The 20,970-nt window shown below is 38.7% G+C and overlaps 1 protein-coding gene across 3 annotated transcripts in view; it reads right to left on the minus strand.

The window, feature by feature from the left end:
* HSPA4 (heat shock protein family A (Hsp70) member 4) overlaps window positions 1-20,970 on the minus strand; it is a 42,693-nt gene that overhangs the window by 11,289 nt on the left and 10,434 nt on the right. For 2 of the 3 annotated variants that reach the window (XM_027097722.1, XM_027097731.1), the window contains exons 2-11: window positions 20,504-20,561; window positions 18,302-18,442; window positions 16,342-16,464; window positions 11,243-11,342; window positions 10,469-10,602; window positions 7,546-7,790; window positions 3,537-3,613; window positions 1,895-2,046; window positions 1,295-1,401; window positions 742-875 (exon numbers count right to left, since the gene is read on the minus strand). In XM_027097722.1, the coding sequence (XP_026953523.1) occupies window positions 742-875; window positions 1,295-1,401; window positions 1,895-2,046; window positions 3,537-3,613; window positions 7,546-7,790; window positions 10,469-10,602; window positions 11,243-11,342; window positions 16,342-16,464; window positions 18,302-18,442; window positions 20,504-20,561 (1,271 nt within the window). Of the gene's footprint in view, window positions 1-741; window positions 876-1,294; window positions 1,402-1,894; window positions 2,047-3,536; window positions 3,614-7,545; window positions 7,791-10,468; window positions 10,603-11,242; window positions 11,343-11,442; window positions 11,493-16,341; window positions 16,465-18,301; window positions 18,443-20,503; window positions 20,562-20,970 lie in introns of those variants that run through there. The other variant, XM_027097738.1, reaches the window with a different exon arrangement.

The raw sequence follows: 20,970 nt of genomic DNA on the forward strand, positions 1-20,970 counted from the left end.
CTGTTTTACAAATGAGGAAAATAGAGTAGGTTAACTTTCCAAGCTTCTAAGTGCCATTCAAGATATTCCTAATACTTTACCCATGTATTCTAGTTCCATAATTATCATATTAACTCTAGTTTCTCTCTCCTCGACTGGTATTATATCCAGATTCTAAGTTTCTCAGAGTCAATGAAGACTCAAGCCAACATGGTTCCATAACCTGTGATACTGATCATCACAATTTTCTAATGATTTTCTGTGTACACCTAACTCTATGTTAGGGTCAGAATTGAATCTCTTCAACTCCTTTCAGTAACTAGCACCACATTATGCACAAGGTATAACAATAATGTGCATTAACCAAGAACTACAGCCCAGGGAGTTCCCTGGCAGTCCAGTGGTTAGGACTCTGTGCTTTCACTGCCGAGGGCGTGGGTTCGATCCCCGGTCGGGGAACTAACTTCCCGCAAGCCGCACAGAGCATCAATCAATCAATAAATAAATAAAAATAAAAACTAAACTAAAAAAATTTTAATTAAAAAAAAAGAAAACAAGAACTACAGCCCACAATAGGAGATCCAATTAAATAATGACCATCCTGCTGGTTCTAAACCTGGTAATACGACTGCAAGTGGTTTTTTTGTGCGTGTGATCTAAAATACCTAAATTTCAGCATACTCTACTTGCTTTGCTATTCCAGTTCTCCCAAGCACACATAATTTTTTTTTCTTTTTTTTTAATTCCCAATTCTTTACTTACCTATAGCAGGATCTGGATAGGGCAAATCCTGAGGAGCGCTATAATAGGCCTCAAGAGTGAAAGGTTCCTTTCTATAAAATGTGAGTACTTTAGAGAAAGGAGCAGCATGATTTTTTGAAAAGACTTCACAGTCACTGAACAGAGAGAGGAAAAAGACAAAAACACAAATTTAGGACATTGCTAACACTTTTTACCCATGTATTCTAGATTTGTAATCATTGTATAGCTCTAGTTACTCTTCTCAACTGGCACTGTTTGCAGATTATAGGAGTTCCTAAGAAAAAAAATATGTATGTGTGTGTGTGTGTGTGTGTGTCTAGTGTCAGTTTTAAACATATATATATACTTCAATCAGCACATAAAAGCCACCAATTATTTCAGCAGGATCAAATAAAAGAAGCTAGTAAGGACACAAACTTATTCTGATGAATGACTAAATAATCACTTTGCTTCATGCACTACGGCAAAATATTACAGATGTGTATAACTTGAAATGGAGAGTATTTTCTAAGACTTAACACTTAAGTAAAAAATGATTAAAAAACATTATTACCTTGACCCTTCTTCAGCTGGAGAATTCCATCTCAGAGATACTGGATATGGTACTACATCAGTGATAGAAAATTCTCTGACTTTGAAAGCAGGCGATAAGATTGCACACTAGAATAATAATTTTTAAAAATTCCATTTGGCAAGTAGACATACGAACTAATTATTACAATACCTATAAAGAATGACTTCAGAAGACATCTACTTACATTAATAACTTAATAGTACCTAAATAAGTGGTTTTATAAATGTCTATCATTTGTCAAACCACCCATATAATCTAGCTATTCCTCATTACTTTTCCATTAACCTCAACCTTTATTTAACTGATGTATAACACTACTTCATGCAACAAATACGTCAAATTCTAGTGGTATTTCAGGCTTACGTATGTTTCTAGTAACTTATTTCATCTTGTTACATGTTATATAGTACAAACAATTCCATTTATGAACACAACTTCTGATACCAATTTTAAAACAGAAGTTTTAGAATCTTAGACCTTAAGATCACTGAGCTGATCTCAGACTAGCTGGATACATAAAACCACTGCTGTATTTACAATGACCTATAAATGGCTACCTGTGAAAGAAAGCAAGCTCACCTGCAATGCACAGCCTCTAGTAACAGCTTCATCGGCATTTAGTGTTGTACTAAGTTCTTTACCAAAAAATTTGCTGATTTTCTCTTTCACTGCAGGGATTCGTGTTGCACCACCAACTATCTCCACTGCATAAATATCTTCTTTCTTTAACTCTATTTAAAAACAATTAGAATAGACATTTATATTAAAAGAATCTTTTAATTAGTATTTTACAGTGAAATAAAAAGAGCAATATAACATCTTATCACAACAAAATAATTCACAAATGTATAACAAAGCCCCACCACCCCTAATCCCCTCCACAATAACACGTGAGCGCGCACACACAGACAGGTGCACGCTCAAAATAATGAGGGCAGAGTGGCACGACAATATTGGGACTTAAGAGGTGAGAGTCAGGAATACCTAATGTCCTACAGTACACAAATCCTACAATCTTGGAAACAGTCTCACACAAATAAATGTTAAAACATCAATAATTGAGCTGGCCATAAGGAAAATAAAAGGGCCTCAAAATATTGGACTATCTCTGACATGGCATGCAAAAAAAAAAAGTATGCAGATGCACATCTAGTCACTCCAGCACTCCAGCCAGAGTATAAGCATAGGCCAGATTATAACACAGGTACAATCTCCTCATATCAGAAGGAGAGAAGGTACACACCAAGGCTCTGCTGTCACTCATAAAACACCTCTTAATACCACCTGGTTGGGAACTCCCTGGTGGCGCAGTGGTTAAGAATCCGCCTGCCAATGCAGGGGACACGGGTTCAATCCCTGGTCCAGGAAGATCCCACATGCCGCAACTAAGCCCGTGCACCACAACTGCTAAAGCCTGCGCACCTAGAGCCCATACTCTGCAATAAGAGAAGCCACCACAATGAGAAGCCCACTCACTGCAACTAAAGAGTAGCCCCCACTAGCCGCAACTAGAGAAAGCCCACGCGCAGCAACAAAGACCCAACGCAGCCAAAAATTAAAATTAAAAAAAAAAAAAAAAAATCCACCTGATTTCCTGGTCACATTTTGTGCAACAAACACTGACAATTTGTTGAGAAGGGCTATTTAAAGAAATGGGCTGACCCAGTATGGAAAGAACATGCCCATCTGTGATAATCATTCTGATTTAAGAGCTGAGCCTGTGTCAAGATTAGAGTACATCTCAACACCATGAAATAGCAACCAACACAAGAGTGGACTCTAGGAAAAGGTTTGTCAAAGGTTTGCAGAACATTAGTAATGCATTCCTAAATCAAACTTCCACCTTTTAGCCCAAGATAAAATTAAAGCATCCTGTTAAATATGTGATTATCATATCCTCCCTTTACTTATTTTTCAACAAAAGATTCACTGACAAAAAAAACCTACAAGACTACCACAGCAACACTGCTAAAGACAATTTTTACCACCATGAAATACCTGAGACTTTAAATCCATCTTTGAATCTGAATTACATTTCCTGGGAAAACTATCAGATTTCCCTAGACACTACTGGAGGTCCTCCAGGGGGACGAGATTGATAAAAAGAAGTTTCATATTGCACTGAAGTAGTTCATACAATGAAAATTTGTAAAACTGGAAAAAAAAAAAGTAATTAACATTTTCCAAAGAGTCCAAGATGAACAGTCACAATAATACTTACTGGCCTGTTCCAAAATACTACGGAGTGGTGGCTCCACTCTAGCTAAGAGATCATCACACATCTCCAGAAATTTGCCTCTATGGAAAAGAACAATAATAGGTTAAATCACATTCCACTTTTATGTAAAATAAATCTCTATAATCAAAAAGACAGATAACAAGTACTGGCAAGGATGGAGAGAAACTGGATCTCACACACATTCCTGGTGGGAATGTAAAATTGGTGTAGCCACTTTGCAAGAGTTTGGCAATTGCTCAGCATGTTATATATAGTGCTCCCATATGACCCAGCAATTCCACTCTAGGTATCTATCCAAGACAATTGAAAACACATGACCACACAAAATTTGCACATGAATGTTCATATCAGCATTATTCACAGGCAAAATAGTGTGAAAAACCCTATTATCCATCAAGTGTATTCAGCAAAAAGGAACAAAAACAATAAAAGTGACTGATACATGCTGGAACATGGATGAACTTTGAAAACAATATGCTAAGTGAAATAAGCCTATCACAAAGAACACGTTATATATGACTGACCCCATTTATATGCAATGTTCAGAACTGCCAACTCCAAAGAGACAGAAAGTAGATTAACCACTGCCTAGGGCTTGGGGGAGGAAGAACAGATGGGGAAAGACAGCTAATGGGTACAGATATTTTTTTCTCTTTAATTAATACACTTTATTTTTTAAGACTGGTTTTAGGTTTACGGAGAAATAAACAAAATGTACAGAGAATTCCCATACACCTCTTACCCCCACACCCAGTTCCCCTGTTAACATCTTGCATTAGTAAGATACATTTCTAACAAATGATGAGCCAATATTGATACATCATAGTATAAATTAGGGTTCTACATGACTTGACAAATGGTGTAAGTATTCACCATTACAGCATCATACTGAATAGTTTCACTACCCTAAAAATCCTCTGTACTCTACCTATTCATCCCTCCCTTCCACTGAACCCTGGCTAACCACTGATCTTTTTACTGTCTCCACAGTTTTGCCTTTTCTAGAAGGTCATATAGTTGTCATATAGAATGTCACATAGTTCTAAAATGTCATATAGTTGGAATCATACAGCCTCTTCAGGTTGACTTCTTTTGCTTAGAAATATACATTTAAGGTTCCTCCACGTCTCTTCACAGAATGATAGCTCATTTAGAGTTTCTTTATCAGGTGATGAAAATATTCTTAAATTGGGTTGTGGTAATGGCTGCACACTTCCATGAATATATTAAAACCCAGTGAATTATATACTTTAAATGCGTGACTTTTATGAATTACATCTCAAAAAAAAAAAAGAAAAATAGTGGAGGTATAGAATGCACCCACCAGAATGGCAAAAATTCAAGATCACTAATACCAATATTTGGTGAGGATGTGTAGCAACTGAAACAGTTTAAAATGACGGTTTGGTGGTCCAGTGTTTGAGACTCCACGCTCCCAATGCATGGGGCCCAGGTTCAATCCCTGGTGGGGAAACTAGATCCCACATACCGCAACTAAGACCTGGAGCAGGATGCATGAATGAATGAATGAATGATTATTTTTTTAAAACTCTTAGCTTTGTCTAAATAAATAAATAAATTGATGGGTAGATGGAAGGATGGCTAGATGAACAGATCAATAGGTATGTGGAAAAAACAAGTACAGTTAATATTATCAGTAGACCCTAAGTGGCAGGATAAGGATGTTCACTGTAAAATTCTTTCAGTTTTGCTGCATATTTGAAAATGTCCAAAATAAAAACATGAAAAGCAAAGGTACAGAGAGCATTCTAGAAAGATGGCAGCAGCAGCAGTAGAGGTGGTTCCTTTTTTTAAAGTTTTATTGAAATTTAATTCACATACCATAGAACTGACACATTTAAAGTGTACAATTCAATGGCTTTTACTATATTCAGAATTGTGCAAACATCACCACTATCAATTTTAAAACCTTTTCATCACCCTAAAAAAGAGTATTTTCATCACCATTAACATTATTCTCCCAACTCCCCCACCAACCCTACAGCCCTAGGCAACCACTCATTCTGGACATTTCATATAAACAGAATTAGACAAAATGTAGTCCAGTTTAACTTATTTCTTTCATCTAGCATAAACTTTTCAAGGTTCATCCATGCTACAGTACGCATCTGTACAACATTTTTTTAATTGCCAAATAATATTCCATTGTATGGACATATCACATTTTGTTTATTTTATCAGTTGATGGGCATTTGGGTCATTTCCATTTTGGGGGTATTATAAGTAGTGCTGCTAAGAACATTTATATATAAATTTTTGTGTAAATGTGCTTTCATTTCTCTTGGGTATGGAGTGGAACTGCTGAATCATATGATAACTCTGTATTTTACTCATTTTTATGTGAAATAAGTATTTGAGCTTTTATTTTTTTAATGAATTTATTTATTTTTTTTTATTTTTGGCTGCATTGGGTCTTCGTTGTTGCACACAGGCTTTCTCTAGTTGCAGGGAGCAGGCGGCTACCCTTTCGTTGCGGTGCATGGGCTTCTCATTGCAGTGGCTTCTCTTGTTGCGGAGCATGGGCTCTAGGCACACAGCCTTCAGTAGCTGTGGCATGAGGGCTCAGTTACGGCTCACAGGCTCTAGGGCGCAGGCTCAGTAGTTGTGGTGCATAGGCTTAGCTGCTCCACGGCATGTGAGATTTTCCCGGACCAGGGCTCGAACCCTTGTCCCCTGCATTGGTAGGCGGATTCTTAACCACCGCATCACCAGGGAAGTCCCTTCTGAGCTTTTAGAAGAGAAGTGTGCACTGCCACTAGAGATGCACTGGACACGTTGAAAATAGCTTGGTGATTCCTCAAAAAGCTAAACATATGATTACCACATGACCCAGCAATTCCCCTCCTAGCTATACACCCAAAAGAACTGAAAACAAGATACTTAAACAACCTGTTCATGAATGTTCATAGAAACACTCGTCACAATAGCTAAAAGGTGGAAACCCAAATGTCCATCAACTGATGAATGGAAAAATAAAATGTGATATACCCACACAAATGTAGTATTATTTGCCATAAAAAGCAATGAGGTACTAATACATGAATCTAGGAAACATTAAGTTAAAGAAGCCAGACACAAAAGAAACCAAACACATACTGTATGATTCCCCCTAACACATCATAGATACACAAAAAGTTGCTGTTTAATAATAATGAAAACCATCACTTTCAAGTAGAAGAGAGAGGTGACTACAAATCTGGTTACTAGGCACAGTAATCTAATTGTGGCAGATTAAAAGCAATTCTGACTCCATCACAATTTTCTGAAGATGGCTCAGGCCACCCTTCTCCAAACAAGCCATCAGTCTTGCCTGAATTCTACCAGTAGAGTTCACATACTAAAGAACATCCAAGCAACCTAACCAGATAACAGAAGCATTCTGGGTATTTCTGAGGATAGCCCTGAAATGTCAGTTACCCAGAATTCTTGTAGTATTATACAAAAAGACCCGTTGTCCTCAAGTGATACTGAACTACTCAAAACCACCAATTTCTGAATCAATGACTAAAGCAAATTCAGTTTAATCCTGCACTAAAGCACTTTGCCCTGCATTTATGAAAACTGGTAACTCACGTGTAATACATGCACATGTAAAGGAACTGCCAATTTCCTGGAAATAGTCTACATTATTAGACTAACCAAACCCAGCCTTCACATCAAAGGCAATATCTGGACGTCCCTGGCAGTCCAGTGGTTAAGACTCTGCGCTTCCAATGCAGGGGGTGCGGGTTCGAACCCAAGTCAGGGAACTAAGATCCCATGTGCCATGCAGCACAGCCAAACATAAAAATAAATAAATAAATTTTTTTTTTAAATAAAATAAAGGCAAGATCCTGAATGGCCTCTGATTTTTACCTATAGAACTGAAGTTATATAACATCCATATAATTTCAACAATTAGCTAATTAAGGCTAATATAAGTAGAGAAACATCACAGTTCAGTTTACCACCAAAATATTAATATGATTACCTATTCATAGTTCCAGATACATCAACATCATTCATAAAACATTCGATGCTCAAAGGAAGGTCTGAAGCATTTGCACTCATCAATTTCTTGAGTTTCTCACACTCCTGAGACAGTCGTAATAATGCACGGATTTTGGACTTTATGTCTAGCTTGTATTTCTTCCCAAATTCCTCACAGAAGTGATTTACTAACACCTCATCAAATTTTCTGCCTCCCAGTGTTGTGTCAAATGCAGTGGCCAGAACCTTTGAAAAAAATGATAATTAATTCAAAAACTAACCAATTTAAAATTTTATCATGGTATATATTTAACTGGTAAACTGTAATAAAAAGGCGAGAAGGGACATTAAGGTTGAAACAAGGCAATGCGCATGTGTCATTTAATCATGGTTACAACCACTATGGAAAGAGACATTGCAATCCCCAATTTACAGATGATACAAAGACCTAGATAGATCAGATAGGTCACAGGTCACAAAGTTATTAAGTGGTAGAAATAGAATTCAAAACCCAACCTCAATTCCAAAACCTATGCCTTCTCCACTACACCAATCTGACTCCAAGCAACAATTATAATTCAAGGCCCAATACACTAACATGTCATGTACAGTTCTAGTTTTATTGCTACCACAAAACTGTGAATAATACCAAAGGCTTATTTAGTTCTACGCAATTTACTACCAGAAAATATGCTAAAGTCCGAAGTCACAGCTATCTGTTTCTATTCAACATAGAAGACTAATTAGGTTAGGTTATCCTTTTCCAAATCTCTGGCAGATCAGAAGCAAACTAGATCTAATCAGATCCAATAATAGAAGACTGGCTAAATAAGTGATGACCCACACCCTTAAAACAATCTCTTCAAAGAATGTTAAATGTCCTCAGGAAGTTTTTCTTAATAAGTGAACTCATAGGAGAGGAAAGAAAAAAAAAAAGACAAGACACAGTTCTGTGTAATTCCAATTTTGTTTTCATAAAAGACTAGAATGAAACACACCAAACTGTAGTAAGATCATGAATGTCTTTTCTTTATACATAAATGTTCCAAAATTTGATTTTATAATAAGTATTTTGATAATTAAGTTTTAATTATAATTGGAAAACTGACAAGTAACAGCTGATAATGAAGCAGAAACTAATACACATCACTTTGACTCAAAGACAAGACTAAATTATGGCCAGTATCTTCTGTCGAAAAAGGTGAGAGGGTTTCCCTGGTGGCGCAGTGGTTAAGAATCCACCTGCCAATGCAGGGAGCAACAATGCCAATGTTGCTGCCACACGCTGCGGAGCAACTAAGCCCACATGCCGCGCAACTACTGAAGCCCGTGCACCTAGAGCCCTGGCTCCATAACAAAAGAAGCCACCACAATGAGAAGCCCGTGCACTGCAACGAACAGTAGCCCCCGCTCACCGCAACCAGAGAAAAGCCCGCGCATAGCAACGAAGACCCAATGCAGCCAAAAATAAATAAATAAAATTAAAAATAAATAATTAAAGTTTAAAAATGAGAGTACAAAATGGAATTTAGAAATAATCCTATTATGGATAAAAGTAAAGCTTAAACAGTGAGAATAACACTTGGTCCATCATTCATATCTGTAAAAATCGTGAACCTCTTATTTCCCAACCATCCCAAAGATTTGTATTAAAAAAAAAAAAACATAAACCATAGAAACAAATCAGAATATAAAGCAGAGGCAAGCCCAGTTTTCAAAGAAGCAGGATTGTAACAGAAACTCAAAATGCCCTCCAAACCTAACAAGTACTTATTTTGGGATAGGTAGTCCACTCGACCAACTCCTAAATTGGAAGCAGAATTAGACTTGGCACTAAGAACCTTGATACAGAACCCAAATAATTAAATACTCAAAATATCCTTGGCTCTTAAGCAAATTCTAGATAAAATCACCAAGCCAGAGAACTGATTTTATATCCCACTGAGGAACTAGCATATACCACCAAATTTGACTGTGACTCACAGACATAGAAAACAAACTTATGGTTACCAAAGGGGAAGGGCGGGGGGATAAATTAGGAGGATGGGATTAACACTACTATAAATAAAATAGATAACCAACAAGGACCTACTGCATAGCACAGGGAACTATACTCAATATTTTGTAAAAACCTATAAGGGAAAAAGAATCTGAAAAAGAATATATATGTATAACTGAATCACTGTGCTACATACCTGAAACTAACACACTGTAAATCAACTATACTTCAATTTTAAAAAATAAATTTAAAAAAAACCCTCACTGAACACCTAAAATCTATACCTTTTACTCTATATAAATTTGACCTTAATAAAGAGACTAATACAGGAAATGTGTATACATATTTTTTAAAAATTTTTTCAACTGTGACTATGATCACCCTCTGGTCCCTCTCTGCCATTAACACTGCTAGACTTCTGTGTACAAAACTGCTTTCTCCAGAGCTCTAATGTCTCCAGACATCTAGAATATCACTCCTAGTCTGGTTTCTTTCGGCCACCCAAGTTCTAGTCACTCCATCCTGTTCCCAGACCACTCAAAACCTTAAGAGAATACGTTTATCATCTCCTCAATCCTCAGTGTAAGATATATGAAGGGACTACATGTTAAAGATTCCTCCTAGTAAGCTTGCAAGGCAAGCATTATTTTCCCCACATTATAGGTAAGAAAAATAGGCTCAGGACTCTAAGAGTTTCTTCCTCAAGGTCTATGCTCTTTGCTTCATACCATGTCAACTCTTGATAAATTATTTTGGGCTTACAACTTCCACCCAACCCCTACCTACCTAATTCCAGGTTCAGATGGCTCATACCAAGTTTCCACTAGTGAAACAAAATTCTTTAACCAATTATTTTAAGTTGTCTCTCATAAATTCCTAATTAACATACACTTGTAATACAGTCTTCTGGAAAAAATATACTTACTTTAAGTTTTCCTCTATTAAACGCACATACAGAAACTTGATAAGAAGAATGCCCCATGTCTACAAAAACTACATTTCTTGGTTTCTCTTCTAAGGCAGGAAGATCTTGTTTATAGATTCCATATGCAAGAGCAACTACACAATAAGAAAAAAATTCAACATGTTATCATTTAAGTACTAAACTTAAAATTCATTTAAGTAGGAAAAAACAGACTCTGTATACAGATCCATGAAAGACTCAAAATCTTTATAAGCTCTGCATGATTTATTCATGAAGAACACTAACTTCAAATAGTTAAATGCCGACATTCACTTAGGCTTCCTTACGTTTCCAATTCCAACAACTTTGACAATTTTTCCCAAAACCACTTCTCCAAACATTTCTTCCCATGTTTCTACTATCCTTGTGCCATCTCAACATTCCCATATATTGTACCCCCTGAGATGTTGCTTTATACCCCACCCCTGTAACTCCACCAATCCACAAGCTGGAGAAAAACCCAATATTTAAACCAAAGCAATACTCCAAACACACAATAAATGCGTTCCTTCCCAAACAAGCATGCAATTAAATACCAAAGTAAGTGCTATGAGGATACAGAAAAAGCACTTCTCAGGTGAACTCTTCACAGAATGTGACAGAGTATCCAAAAATACTATGACACACAGGTGGTAAGTGCTCCAAGCAAAACAGGGAACAAGAAACCCTAGGGTTTTAAGATTTCACAACCTTCAAGATGGAGTAAGTCAAGAATTTCAGTTAATAATCTCTTACCTGCAGTAGTTTCATTCATTAATCGAAGGCAATTGAGACCAGCAATCTGTGTTGCATCCATCACTGACCGTCTTTCTGCATCAGTATAGAAACAAGGAACCTATAAAAAAATTTGAAAGTTTACTGTATTATGGAGATCCCTCATTTAAAATATACCTGTCAAACAACAGTAAAATCCAGAAACGTCCTCAAATACTTACAGCAATTTATTCTGTATATGACCAAGGAAGTATTTCAAACCAGTAGGAGAAAGCTGGACTATTCAGTGGTCTTGGGACAAATGGACAGCCATACAGAAAAAATAATAAAGTTGTATCCTTACTATACACCTAATACCAAAATATATTTCAAATCAAAATTTTAAATGTTTTTTAAAAATCATGAGTACCATAATAAAAGGGAATCTTTACCGTCAAAGAAAAGATGGAATTTTCTAAATATAACACAAAACCCAAAAGAACCGGCAGGTCAAGGCGGGAGTCCGCCGGTGGCCAGTGCTGGGTCCCAAGCCAGGGCCGGGAGATCAGTGGCACACCTGGGCCAAGGGCTGCAGCGGGCAGGGCTGCTCGCTGCCTCTCGCTCGCCTGGCAGCAACAACGGCAGACATCAGTGAGGCCCGTGGGGACTGGAGGCGCAGCCCGGTGGGTGGGACGTACAGCTGTCCCTGGCTCGCTCAACCTGCGTGATGCTTTTCTCGCCAACAGTGGCTGGGTTTCACTACCTTCAAGATCTTCGTGCACCTGGCTGGCCCTGTTGGTGTTCTCTGTGCTACTGACCCTGCGTGTGGACAGCCTGGCTCCAAGCCTCTCCTGGTGAAACGTGTCTGTGCCCTTCTTCGCCGCTAACAGGCTCAGCACCTACTTCCCCACTATCATCTCCGTGCATCTCTTCCAGGACGGAGAGAGAGAAGCAGCTGGCCATGCTCAGCCTTTTCTGGGTCCTCAGAGTTCTTAGCCTCAAGTTCATTTTCAAGATGTTATTATGCCAGAAGCTGGTGGAGCAGACTCGGGAGCTCTCCTTTGACCTGATCAAGTCTCTGGTCTTCATTCTCCTGAAGCTGCTCTTGACCTGCACCTGCTGGGTCAACCAGCCTTGCAGAGGATAAGCTATTGATAGAATGCCCAAGCTGAAGTCCCTCTTCAACCACACCACTGAAGAAGTCTGGGTCTGAAAGCCAGCTGTGCCCTGCTGAGTACCCACTTTTCTCTGTACTGATCATGTCTGAAATAGTTGCCTCAGCAGGGCTACAAAGAGCAGCCTTGATCCTTAAAATGTATTCCCTCTTGGACTTCCCTGGTGGTCCAGTGGTTAAGACTCCGCACTTCCACTGCAGGGGGCACAGGTTCGATCCCTGGTTGGGGAAGTTCCACATGCCACATGGTATGGCAAAAAAAAAAGTATTCCCCTTTATTTCATGCTTTGAATAACTAATCCTAAAATGAGATCCTGATAAGAGTCCCAGGCCAGACAGTCCTGAACTCCTCTGACAGTTGTAAACTGCATATAAGTAAAATGTTCTGATGAGCTCTGAATATTTTCATGGATCCTGGGAAAGTACCCATTGTGCAAAGGCTGCCAAGCTGGACTTGGGGTTTCCCCTGGGTAGCAGCACTGACCTGGAAGCGCACTGCTCCAGCCCCCAAGACAAGACTTCCTTAGATGCTTGAGCTCTAAAAAGTGTAAACCAGCTTGTGAATCCTCCCCTGTGCCACTGGGGAAAATGGTCCTTTCTTCATTCCAGCCCAGGCAGACAAGAGTATGTTGAATAAGCATAATTGGGACCCTCTCTGGAGACTTGAAAAGAACTTGCTTTCAAGGCGCAGCTTGGGTTCCTATCCCAGCACATGGCAGTGCCACGACTTTTCCACCACCCTGTGGCCAGCACTGTTAGCACACTGAGACAGATTTAGGCATCCCTAAGGGATCAGAGGGAGGGCAGGTGCTCTGATGCTCATAGGCACTGAGACCTACAAACACTAAGTTTACAAATGGTCTCAGCCCACCGAACTAAGGTCTTTGGTTTGATGTCAGGTGCCAAATGAGAACATCTGCTGAGATAAAAATAAGAGAATGTTTTGCTGGGGAAGAAAAGAAAAGAAAAAGGCGGGGAGGGGGGTTGATACATTTGACTCATTAAAAAATTCTAATGACCAAATGGGGAAAAATATTTGCTACTCACATCATAAAACAGCAAAGAGTTAAACTCTCTAATATTCGAAGAACTACAAATCAAAATAAAGACCATACACTCAAAATAAAATGAGGAAAGGATAGGAACATTTCACAAAAAGCAAAATACAAAATGGTTCATAAATTTTAAAATGTTCTAGCTTACCTAAAGAGTAAAATATCAGCATTAAAATCACACACACTTTGCTATGATTATTTATCTTCAGAATTATTTAATATACCAATAAGCTGTGCTGGTGAGGCTGTGGTCAAACAAGCCCTCTCAGGCATCTGATATAAGTGTAAATCAGCACAAATTCTCTAAAGGACAATTAAACAACAGCTGTTGAAGTTTAAAATACACATATCCTTTGTCCCAGCGATTGCACTTCTAGGAATTTAGCCTATAACCTACAAACTTATCACATAAGAGCAAAATGATACTTGTTAAAGTTTACTCATTGTAGTATTCTTTGCAATTAAAAAAAAAATCTGGAAGCAACCTGGATGTCCAACAAAAAGAGACTAGTTAAACAGATTATGGTACACATAAACTGCGACACTGCTCCACTAAAAGGAACGAAGCACCTCTTTACTGCTATGGAACATATATAAGGTAAATTGTCCAAAATATACTAAAAGAAAAATGAAAGTAAAAAAGGACCTATACATATTTGCCTGGGTACATAAAAACCTCTGGAAAGATCTGTAACAGGGTGGTAAAACTGGTAACCTCTAGGAAGGAAAATCTACTTTACTAGGTAACAGATGTGCTAAAGCTTCCCATATACCCTTTTACACATTTCATTTGATTTGAACACGAGGGCTACTATTACCTTCCCCCAAAAATAAAGCTTATATTTTAACAATAATCAGTTTATAAATAAAGCAAAATCCACCCAGGCCTTATTTACATAGCAATCAGATATACCATAGTACCAAAATCTAGAGCAATGACTGTGCAGAGAAGACTGTGCAGAAAAGAGTTCACAGAGGCCAGAGACCACTATCCTTAGGCCCGATGGCAAGGTTGGCCCTTTTCTGCATCTAGGAATCTGAATGATAAATAGTTCCCTAAATCAACAGAAAAATTTCCCTAAATTATAAGAGTGGTTCACTGTGCCTAAACTGTACAATGTAGTTTATGCTTTACACTTAATTTGCTTCTGGAAGTCTGGAATTTCGGTACATGCAAGGCATAACATGCCTATGTGAATGACCTCCAATAGAAATCCTGGACTCCAAGGCTCAGGCAGAACTTTGCTGGTGTATGACATTTCATACGTGCTGTCACAACTTGCTGCTGGAGGAATTAAGCACTTCTGGTCTGACTCCAATGGAAGGTGACTCTTGGAAGCTTGTATCTGGCTTCCTCCAGACACTGTCCATGTATGTTTCCCCTTTACTGATTTTATTTTGCATCCTTTCACTATAATAAATCTTAGCCGCGAATATGGCTTTATTCTGAGTCCTGTAAATTCTCCTATCAAATCACCAAAACTCTTGAGGACCCCCAACACATAACTTAATTCATCACCTTTTAACTTGATCCCAAAAGCTGGAAAAGCCACTCAGGCAGTCTTGCCATTTTACATAAATTTTACTTCTAGGGCTTCCCTGGTGGCGCAGTGGTTGAGAGTCCGCCTGCCGATGCAGGGGACACTTGTTTGTGCCCCGGTCTGGGAAGATCCCACATGCCGCGGAGCGGCTAGGCCCGTGAGCCATGGCCGCTGAGCCTGCGCGTCCGGAGCCTGTGCTCCACAACGGGAGAGGCCACAGCAGTGAGAGGCCCGCATTCCGGGGAGGAAAAAAAAATAAAAAAAATTTTTTACTTCTACATGGAGCAAAATTCAGAATCAAAGTTAGGGCGGTAGATGGGGGGAAATGGGGACAAATCACCAAGTCCAACAGAGATTTGGGGGAAGGCAGAAACCATCTAAGAAATACAGTGCCTGTATTGAATCTGAGCTCTTTAAGGGAAGTAGCATTCTTATTCTTTGCATCCCCAAAATGTGGGTTATGAGCCATAAGCCAATTCTTCCTGACAAATGTCAGTACTACTTTACTAGATAGCCTAGAACCAAGGAATCCATCAGTCAAAAAACTGTGAGGTGAAATAAGCCACCTAACAGTCCTTGCTTTGACAACCAATGCACCAAAATTAAGACAAAAGATGCCAGTAAACAACAAGGTCCTACTGTACAGCACAGGGAACTATATCCAATATCCTGTGACAAACCATAATGGCAAAGAACATACATATGTGTAACTGAATCACTTTGCTGTAGAGAAGAAATTAACACAACACTGTAAATCAACTATACTTCAAAAAAAATTTTTTTTAATAAACAAAAATTTTAAAAGGCATAGGAGGCCAAAGAGCTAAAATATCAGATAACAGTGGCAGAATGAGGAGATTCATTGGAAAGGCCAATACAACCACCCAAATTTCAACAGTCCCTATGGACTTCACCATACTACAAGCACAAAGCTACAAACAGCCAGGCTTCCATCTAAATAGGGAAATGGAAAAGACAAGATCAAGTCTACTGCTGCCTTGCCTTTAGTGCTAGATACAAAAACAGCAAAGATACAGAGATAGAAATGAAGAAAAAAACAGCATTTCTAATTGAGAGTATTCAACTAATTCAACAAACATGTGGCTACCATGTGCCAGGCACTATGCTAGGTGCTAGAAGGAATCCAGGAAGAAGTGGGCTGAGATAAGCCTTTAAACAGACAGAATAACAGAATCATGAGCAAAAACTAGGGGGCAGAAAAAAATATTCAAGAATATGAGAACTAGTTTGATGAATTCTTAAAATAACCATTACCACCTAAGACAAAAAGCAATTTTATTTTCAATTAATAGCTTTCTTCTTTCTGCTTCTTCACGCAAGATCCCAATAATGTGTAGGGATCAAACTCACCGAAACAACACAGTCCACGACAGGCTTCTTAAGAACACTTTCCGCTGTCTCCTTCAGTTTGGACAAAAGCATGGCAGTCACTTGCTCCGTGGTAAAATTTCGCTCTTCCTCCATGTATTTCACCTGCAATAAAAAACCAAAAGGATCTAAACTTAATACTTCTTCATGTCCTAAAAACCTAAAATGAATAATCTCTAAATCATCAATGGAACATTAACTCAGGAAGGAATTAAGAAAGCTAGTTTTAGAAGCGAAAACAACTTGAAGGTCACTTTTAGCTTTTTAATATGCTTGTCAAGCATGATACCTGGAGATGAGGACCACTATGTAAATGGCACGTTGTGACCACCAACAAAACTTGAAGACAATTACCTGGGCAGAAGCAAATTGGTATAGCTCACTATGACCCACACTGTCCCTCCATAAAGGGATCTGGTGGTGGAAACTATTTTACCATCTGACGTACTGTGTGTATTTTACTTTGTTTACTGTGTTGACTTTATGATCATCGTCCCAATTAGGATCCAATCTAACGCAATGGTTTTTGTCAGATTTGTTCACTGTCATAGCCCCAACACGGAGGACAAACTTGACACAATAAATACGTGTTGAATTAAAGAATAAACAACAAACAAAGCTTCAAGATATCCTAAACCTGGATAAAGGTATGCAACTTTGACAACAGTTACAAACTTTAAATGTTGAAAAGACTGCCTAAGTAAGATAAGGTCCTATTCCACATGCCCATACTCCCCAAGTACAACCCAGACCAGAAAATGTCACTTTCTTCTTTTAGTTCCTGCTCCAACTCAACCTGAACACCACCTTCTCACTCCCCAGTCCAACCATAATTTATTCTGGTTTAGAATTTAACAGTGTCTCACTTTATTGCATGATAAAGATCGGAAAATAACCCTCCCAGTGAGCCTCTTTCAAAGCTACCTCTTCTTCCCTCATTTAAGTCTTTGTCAATTCCTCCAAGCTCATACTTGGATCCACTTGTTCCCAGGTCTTCTCCCTAGTCTCTTTCTCCTTTGGCACTTGTAACGCTTCTGACTAAATCTGCCAATACGCATCCTATTTCTTTCTTGACTATAAGTATCCCCCATTTCCTCAGCTCCCTTTCCTTTTTTCCTCCTCTGCACTCCATATTTATCCATTAGCAGGCCCATTCAAACTGTACTAAAATTATTGCTGAAAATACCATAAGTAAACCCGTGATCATTTTTCAGTTATCAAAATTCTTCACTTCCAAATTCAACTGAATTCTCAGCTACAACGGCACAATTAACTACCTTTTCCCCACAATTCTCATCATCTCTTGGATTTTGAACCTGTTCCCATGATCCTTATTTCTACAAATGGGGTGTCTCAAACACCACATTTCCTCTCTCTAAACTCAGTTGCCTGAAAAGCTCAAACAACCTTCTGGATTCCTCTTACCACCTGAGTGCAAGAGAGACAAATGTGTTCACCGTACCCATCCCTCAGCCTCTAATCTTTTTTGTATGATCAGTTCACTGCATGCTTCACAAAGAGACTCTCCTAGATGTTGCAGAGATAGCAAAGACTAAACTCCATTTTCCCCAAAAGAACAACACCTTTCCAATCCTACTGTCAAGAGTATGACCACATATCTGGCGGTGACTTTAAAGTGTTGATTTCTTTGCCTGCTCCTCCGGAAGTCATTCACTAAAATCATACCAGCAAGACTGCTGCATTAGCCAACAAGACAAGTAGCAACTTCACATCATTACCACCTATCTGTCCAACCCCTATTAACAGTGCCACCTATGACTCCCAAATAAAATCCAGATTATTCAAAAACTGCCAATGGTCTTTACTAGCAAAAGACTTTCCAAAGCATTTGTAACCATTTTCATTACAACTTGAAAGTAGAATGGTATAATATACAATGACCTGTATTTCAATCATTAAGGTATTATCTTGAAAACCTTACCTTTATACCTGTTAACCCAGTGGGCAACTGCACAATATCATATGCAAGTTTAGATTTTTCTGCCTCCACAAATGGATCAGAGAATGCTCGGCCATGGAATCTTTTAAATCCTTGGACTGTGTTCTTTGCATTGGATATTACCTAAGAAAAAGTGTATCAGAGTCAAAGAGTGGAAAGACTAATAGCAATGAAATTATGAAAAAAAAAATTCAACAATCTCAGGATTAAATTAGAATCATTTTCCTTCTGAGTTAGTTTTCTTTAGCACTAAACCTTTCTGAACGATGCCTGCTAGCTTGTGAAGTGAGGAGTGAGGGACCTGTACAGGTCACATGCAGGGCTAGGACCGGAGCCCAGATTGCCTTACTTCCTCATGAAGACAGGTCATTACCCTTATAAAAGTATTCTCTGTTCTTAAACTTCTAACAAACATTTACATAAAATAATTTTTATCTTTTAAAAATTACCCGTAGTTTGTTATTTGAACTTTCCAGGGGCCAATCTGGCAGTATGTATCAATTCAGTTATTCTAGTGAAGAAAACTTACCATAATGGAAAAAAAGATGACACTAAGCCCACAAAGCTAATGCAAATAAACTGATAGAGCATTATTTATCACAGCAGAAAACTGCAAAGAGCCTAGAGGGTAAATGACAGGAGAATGGGTAAATAAATTATGGCATATCCATACAATGGTTAATATTATTTTAGAAGTCTGGAGACAAGTATCTATATGATATGATGTCACTTTCTTGGGGTGGGGAGAAAAACATTTATATGCTCAGAAAGAGTACAAAAGGTTACACATTAAGATATTAACAGTGATTATTGGATAATGGTAGTATGCTAACTTCTAAATTCTTCACACTTTTACATCTATATTTTCTAATTTCTCTAGAATAAAGTATTATAATTTATGGGAAAAAATGCTGGCAAAGGACATTCAAAAAATTTAAGAATGAACTTCTGCTTAAGACTTATAGGCTCCTCTTCCCAATGCAGAAGTTAAGTGCAACAAGTCCCAAGGAAAAACAGCAGAGCTCCTCTGCATCAGCAATGTCAAAAGGCACAAACAGAAGTTCTTTTGTAAAACAATATGAGGGCTCCAAAGTCAGGCCCTGTTTCAGTAAGCTGCCAAGTAGAAACTCAGTATCACAATAACTATGTCAACCTAGAACTAGGCAGCCAGTTTAGTACAATAACTATTCTCAATAATGAAAGCAAGTTTAAAAACAGGAAGAATTCACTGGACTTTTACAAGGAAAGACGTTTCAAAACAGCTCTGTACTTGCTATCTACTGTCTCCTAAAACATGTTGAACTTTCTGAAAATGAGATTATAAAACACCCAATTTAATTAAATTGGCCAAGCACAATTTTCTTGGGCTTATAAATCTTAGGCGCTGCCTGGTCCAGAAAAAGAAACAGTTATTCATTCTATATGTTGCTCCAGATTGAACTATTAAAACATCTAACATGCAACTCCTTAATTTTACAGCAACCTCAGACACTCAGGGAAATAGAACTCTTCAGGTTCTGCTGCTCTGGTTACAGAGGAACCAGCAAATATGTCAGGTTCCTGGTTTAAAAGTAAACTAATGGTAAGTGTGCTTCTACAAGTATGTTTTCCTTCCTTGAGAACCTTGATCAACACTGACCTTAAATATGAATAAGATGAAGACAGAACAAGACACTTTAACGGCATTTAAAATACCCAGGAAAGGGCTTCCCTGGTGGCGCAGTGGTTGAGGGTCCGCCTGCCAATGCAGGGGACGTGGGTTCGTGCCCCGGTCCGGGAGGGTCCCGCATGCCGCGGAGCGTCTAGGCCCGTGAACCATGGCCGCTGAGCCTGCGCGTCCGGAGCCTGTGCTCCTTAACGGGAGAGGCCACAGCAGTGAGGAGCCCACGTACCGCAAAAAAATAAAATAAAATAAAATACCCAGGAAAAAATTTAAAAAATAAAATACCCAGGAACAAGCAAACATCCTAGCACTTTGCATTAAACAGATTATACATGTTCATGCTATTTTAAAAAGCTATTTGCTTCTCACTCAAGTACGTTAAGAAGGATCAGGTTCATCTCTCAGTTGTACACCCAGGGGCTCACAGTGGTGGGCACATAATGGGCACTGAAATACTTGCTGAATGGGAAGGATGGACAAACCACAGAAGAAAGTCACTTTAGGGAAAAACAAAGTTCTACCTGGCTTTTAGCTGCTGCTCCAATTGAACGATTCTTAGGACCAAAAGAAATGCAAGCCCTAGAAGACAAAACAAACATTTAAACATCAAACCTTACTGTAATTATTACATCCAAAACCAAAGCAGGCAAGGACTTCCCTGGTGGTCCAGTGGTTAAGACTCCACGCTCCCACTGCAGTGGGGGGGAAGGTTCGATCCCTGTTTACGGAACTAAGATCCCAAAAGCCTCGCAGCACAGCAAAAAATCTGCTTAGCCGACAAGCCCTATTTTTGTTAACTGCACACAGTAAGTCTATGATTTTGACCTTTCTACTGAGTAAACTGTCCATGGAATGCGCTGCTTCTTAGAATAATGGGAGTTCATCACTTAGATGTTGAAGTACAAGTTTGGTATGACCATCTGTCTGAAATACTGGAGAGAGGTGGACTAACCAGTCTCCACTGTCCTCTAATTCTTCAAGTCTGGTG

Source organism: Aethalodelphis obliquidens, unplaced genomic scaffold, assembly GCF_003676395.1.
Source record: "Aethalodelphis obliquidens isolate GAN/ISIS:26980383/991018 unplaced genomic scaffold, ASM367639v1 scaffold4, whole genome shotgun sequence".
NCBI classification, from domain to species: Eukaryota; Metazoa; Chordata; class Mammalia; order Artiodactyla; family Delphinidae; genus Aethalodelphis; species Aethalodelphis obliquidens.